The sequence below is a fragment of the Gracilinanus agilis genome, unplaced genomic scaffold (genome assembly GCF_016433145.1).
Source record: "Gracilinanus agilis isolate LMUSP501 unplaced genomic scaffold, AgileGrace unplaced_scaffold39907, whole genome shotgun sequence".
NCBI classification, from domain to species: Eukaryota; Metazoa; Chordata; class Mammalia; order Didelphimorphia; family Didelphidae; genus Gracilinanus; species Gracilinanus agilis.
This window is the reverse complement of record NW_025373475.1, coordinates 1-5,778: the sequence shown is the minus strand read 5'-3', so window position 1 is coordinate 5,778 and position 5,778 is coordinate 1. Positions and strand designations below refer to the sequence as shown.

General features: G+C 54.4%; 1 protein-coding gene across 1 annotated transcript; it reads left to right on the top strand.

Moving 5' to 3' along the window:
* Positions 1-453: 453 nt before the first annotated feature.
* On the top strand, positions 454-4,565 carry LOC123255141 (carcinoembryonic antigen-related cell adhesion molecule 16-like; the record flags this gene model as incomplete). The annotated part of the gene is made up of 2 exons (XM_044683991.1): positions 454-732; positions 3,535-4,565. Coding segments are annotated over 2 exons (719 nt in total), but the record flags the coding sequence as incomplete, so codon positions are not given.
* Positions 4,566-5,778: the final 1,213 nt, after the last annotated feature.

The following is a 5,778-nucleotide window of genomic DNA, read 5'->3' as shown; positions in this document are numbered from 1 at the left end:
ACTTAGAACAGGTAATGCCAGAGCTAGGTGGGCTCTAAGGAAAGGAATGTCAGGGCTGAGAGGGGACTTAGAACAGGGAATGTCAGAGCTGAAGGGGACCTCAGAACATAGAACAGCAGAGTCAGAGGGAACTTAGAACAGGGAACGTCAGGGCTGGGAAAGGATTTAGAACAGGGAGTGTCAGAGCTAGGTGGGCTCTATGGGAAGGGCACATCAGAGCTGGGAGGGCCCTTAGAACAGAGCACGTCAGATAGCTTTTAGAGATAGGAAAAGAAGTCTTGTGCCCAGGGGAGCAACAGGGAGTCAGTGGCTGATCCCAAATGGGGGCCACAGACTTCCTGGCTGAGCCCCTCTGCCCAGCTGCCAGCCCTGGGGGGCGATGAAGGCCGAGATTCCGCTCCCTCCCCAGCTCCACTACTTTCCTTCGGGCCTCTCTCTATGCTTTCTCCCAAGATGGCCCAGATCGGGTAACAATTCTCCAGGAATCGGCCTCCCAGACGGGCTGCACCGTGAAAGTGGAATTTGACGCGTCGCTGACACTTTGGTGCGTGACCAGGTCCTGCCCAGACCCCGAGTACATATGGTCTTTCAATGGGCGGACCCACGAGAGTACCACCAGCTTTGTCAACATCACGGGGATGACTAAGGACAAGGAGGGGACCTATACCTGCATTGCCAAAAACCCCATAACCGAGCTCACAGGCTCGGCATCAGTCTTGGTCAAGATGCTGGGTGAGTCACCCTGGCCCCAGTGCCCCCTTCATCTCCCGGGCACAGGTTGGCCCCATTGGGTAAGTAAGAGAATACGGGGTGGGCCACCGGGATCCCTAACAGCAGCGAGATCCCAGCCCTTCGAAAGGGTGGCAAAACCATAGAATCGGTGGAAACTCAAGATCTCTGCAGAAATAGCTTCCACCTGGGAGCCCTGACAAAGCGAGAAAGCCAGTCGGCCAGCTGGCCGGTCTAAGTAGACCTCAGTTTCCCCTCTCTTTCAAATGAGGGGATTAGACTAGATGCTTCCGTTGTGTGGACGACTCGGCCTTAGCATCTGTAAAGCAAGAGCTTTGGTCCTGATGGCCTCTTTGAGGCCTTCCTGTGGTCCTGAAAGCCCCTTCCAGGCTACCCAAATGGTGAGACTTGCTGGGTAAATTCTATCAGTCAATAGTTGAGTCAAAGAGTCGCTAGGGAGCCTGGGGAAACAGGAGCTGAGAAAAAAGATGCCTGCCATTTAGGGGCTCTGCAAGTGAGGTGATAGGAGACCCTGCCCCCCTGAACCCCATCTTTTCCCCTCTAAAATAAAGGGGGTATTGCCTCCTCCTTACCCTTCTGCAGCCCTGGAACCAATCCACAGTATTGATTCTAAGACAGAAGGTAAGCAAGTGGTCCTGAAGATCCCTTCGGGTTCTTACGTTCTATGAACTCTGGTTCCAAACGTTTTGTGTTCTAACGTTCCGCGAGCTGGTACTCAGTGTTCTAAGGTCCCATCCTCCTCTAGAATTCTAGGTTCTAGGCTTCCCTTTAGTTCTGGCACTTAAAGTCTCTTTCAGCACTGGCCTCCAGTGTTCTAAGATTTCTTGCATCTTTAATATCCTATGTTCTAAGGCCCATCCTACGTCCAGCATCCATGATCGGTGGCTCTAAGATCCCACCAGCTCGGGCATTCCGTGCTCTGTGTTCTGAGGCTGATGGAGCTCAGTGATTCCCTGTTAATGAAATCAAAGGTTTCTCCCAGATCTTTGACTTCAACTTTGGGAAAAACCAGTTCAAGTAGTGACCCTCGCTATTGGCCTGCATCCTTTTGGCCCTGACCCTCCTGAGGCTTTGGGCACCTGAGCACACTGAGCGGGCATGGTTCGGAGACTCCCAGGCTCCTTTGGGAGGGTGATCAGCCCCCAGAGACTGTGGTTTTGTACCTTCAGGCCTCATTCATTCACCATCAGTTCCTTCCCAAGAGAACATCTCTGGTGAAGTGTTGGAGAATGCCGTGGGCAGAAAACTGGCAGGACCGTCCCATTTCCTTTGGTGGGTCTTGTCCAAAGGGTGGATCCTGTTTCCCCCAGACACGGGGGCTGGCTGGGTCCCCAGAGGTAAGTGGTCCTGAAAAGAGCCAAAGATGCACCCTTGGGAGCCAACTTGCCTGGAAGCGATGGCATGGACATGGTGACTATTGAGAAAAGCACTGGATTTGGAGTCAGAGGGCCTGGATCTGAGTCCTGGCTCCTGCTATTTGGGTGACCTTGGACAAGTCACTTAATCTCTCTCGGCCTCAGTTTCCTCCTCAGTAAAATGAAGGGGTTGGACAAGATGATCTCTAAGGTCCCTTCCAGCTTGAAATCCTGTGATCCTATGTCCTCAGAAGGTCCCCTCCTGGCTAAGGCAGGACTTGGTAAAGATGGGGGAAAGCCCATCTGGTTGAAATCAAGGTAACTGGAAAGCCATCCAGTTAGTGAGATTTGCTGCTGCCCCCTACCCCTAAATCCCCAGTACCCCTTGTGCTGGGTCCGAGGGGGAAAGATGGAGGAAAGAGGAAATGGTCCCCGGCTCTGAGGGACCCCGGTCTATTGAGGGAGACCCAGTCTTCTCGTTCCAAAAAGACTCCAATCTCATAGGGGAGACACAGACCCTATCCTCAGAGGGCTCCCAGACCGATGGGGGAGGCACGGCCCCCATCCTCAGGGAGCCCCCAGACTGATGGGGGAGACACAGCCCCTATCCTCAAGAAGCCCTCAGACCAATGAGAGAAACACAGCCCAACACGCACCGGGAGCTCCCAGACCGAAGGGGGGACACGGCCCCCATCCTCAGGGAGCTCCCAGACTAGCAGGACAGGACCGACACAGCCCCCACCCACGAGGAGCTCCCAGACTGAAGGGGGGACACGGCCCCCATCCTCAGGGAGCTCCCACCGTAAGACAGACATGCTCCCATTGTCTTCAAGAAGCTCCCACGCTCGGGGGACAGGTACAACTTCGGTCTCTGGACTCCTGGGGGAGACGTGGCCCCCATCCTCAGCCAATCCCTAGTCTATCGGGAAGACACGGTCCCCATCTTTGGGATCCACCATCCCCTCCTCAACCTGTTTCCTCTTTCCTCCATTTCTCCTCCTCATGCCCAGCACAGGGCTCCATCCATGGGGCAGGCACTCAGCCCAGGGCATCAGCAAATGGCTAGAATGGCCAGGTGGCAATAGCATGGTTGACAGTCAGTCAGTCGGTCGGTCAGTCAGTCGGTCAGTCAATGGTTCTTTTTTCTGTTATTTCTTCCTTTCTCAGCTCCTCTCTCCTTCCTTCTTTCTCTCCTTCCTCCCTTTCTTCTCTCCTTTCTTTCCTTCACTCCTTCCATTCTTCCTTTCTTCCCTTCTCCTTTCCTTTTCTTCTTCCCCTCTCTCCCTCTTGTCTCTTTTCTCCCTTCCATAACCTTTTGCGAAGCTTCTCCCATCCGCCCAGCCCGACACGGGCTCCATCGCAGCTGCCACAGGCCAGAGAAGCCACATCTCCGCTCCTCACGTTGCTGACGATGCCTCTCTCTTTTCAGTCGCCACTTCGGCCATGACGATCGTGCCCGTTCCCTCCAAGCCCACCGAGGGGAAGGATGTCATCCTGTCTGTCCAAGGCTATCCCAAGGATCTTCTGGTCTACGCCTGGTACCGAGGGACCGCCTCCGAGCCCAACCGCCTCCTCAGCCAGCTGCCCTCCGGAAACTGGATCGCAGGGCCAGCCCACACCGGGAGGGAGATGGGTTTTGCCAATTGCTCCTTGCTCATCCAGAAGCTAAACCTCACAGACACCGGCCGCTACACCCTGAAGACCGTCACCCTGCAGGGCAAGACGGAGACACTGGATGTCCAATTGCAGGTCTCAAGTAAGTTGCCCACCTCGATCTTCCCAAGTGCATTGTGGGTGTTCTTCCCTGTGTCTGTCCATCTGTCCGTCTGTCCATCTGTCCTCTCTTCCACAATGGGGACCTTTTGCTGAGGAATGGAGCTCCCCAAGGGTGGGCTTTGTCTCCTTCTTCACAGTAGGGGCTTCCTGAAGGTAAATTTCATTTCTCTCCATATTCGAAATTTCCTGAGGGTGGGACCGTGTCTCCCCCCTCAGACTGGGCCCTGGCCCAAGGGAGGCGAATCATTCAGTCATTATTTATCCTGAGTTTCCAGCGTAGTTTCCAACGTGCCCAGAGATGGGGGCCATTTCTCCCCCGACAGACTGAAGGCTCCCAGTGGGCAGGAACAGCATTTCTCTCTCCAACTTGGAACTCCTGGAGGGCTGGGAAGCACGTCTTCCCCCATCAGAATAGAGCTCCCTGGCCACGGGGACCGTGTCTCCCCTCATCAGACTGGAGGCTCCAGTGGGGGAGAATCAAATCAGTTCCAACCCAACAGGAGTTCCCGGGAGATTTGTACCACGTCTCCCCCATCTGACTAGGAACTGCCCAATGGAGGAGAACTGGGTCTCCCTAAAGATGAGGGCTGTGTCTCCCCATCAGACTGGGGGCTCTCCAAAGGATGAAGACCATGTTTCCTCCAACAGTCCGGGAGCACCCTGAAGATAGGGGACCGTGTCTCCCCTGCCACACTGGGGGGTCCTCCCCATCCTACGGGAAGCTCCCCGAGGCTGAGGATCATGCCTTCTCTCTCCAATTGAGAGCCCCCTGAAGATCAGGGCTGTGTCTCCCCCATCAGACTCCCCAAGGAATAACTGGGCACTCCCTAATGTCAGAGACCCTATTACCCCCATCCTCCAGGGAGCTCCCTAAAAAAATGGGAACCGTGTCTCCTCCATCAGAGCAGGAGCTCCCTGAAGTTGGGACCTGGGTCTCCCCTATTTAGACCAAGGGATCCCCAAGCCTGGCAGCCAGAGCTTCCTTCATTGGACGGGGGAGAGGGGAGGAAGAAAGGGATAAATCCGAGTCAATAGAATCCCCTGCTTATAAATCATCTCTCCAGAAGGCCAACCTAGAACCCAGCAGTCTGACCATAAACATCTGGCTGCCCTTGCCACTGGAGGGGACTAGGGACCAGTTATGCCCCCAAGGCTTTGGGACACGTTCTTGGGCCCCCATCTCTTTTCTCGGAGCCCATCTCCCTTCCTCTGTTCTAGTACCATATCTCATTACTATCACCATCATCATCTTCATCATCTTCATCATCGTCATCATCATTGGTGTGTCCACTTCAGCATGCTGCCTTTGTTACTCTCAGCTCTCTAGAACGTTTGCGTTTCCAAAGCACTTCCCTGCCAACACTATCCCTTAACACAGCTAGAGCAAGTATGATTAGCCCCGTCTTACAGATGAGGAAACTGAGGCTGAGCAAACGTCAAGTTCTGGCCTCCAAGCCCAGAGCTCTTACCACCCTCACACAGTCCACCTTGATGATAATGGGCATGACAACCAACACAAACAGGAGCTACGAGAATCATAACCTAAACAGATGAGAAGAATGGAAGATGCTGGTTTTAGTGAGTGTCCTAAGCAGCAGACAGAGAGTCAGAGCCAGCCTCAGAGTCAGGAAGATGCAGGTTCGAGGCCTCTCTCTGACATCTACTTGCCACCTGACCCTGGGCAAGTCAACCTCTCAGTGCCCCCAGAAAATTCTCTAAGGGGGAAGATACAGAGCCAACTGGCATTGAGAAGGAGTTTCCTCTCCTGGGAGCTCCCTGCTCCAATGAAATGACAGGTCTAGTCGAGGTTGGAGGGAGAGAAGGGGAGGGAGGGAGGGAGGGAGAAGGAGAGAGAGAGAGAGAGAGAGAGAGAGAGGGAGGGAGGGAGAGAGGGAGG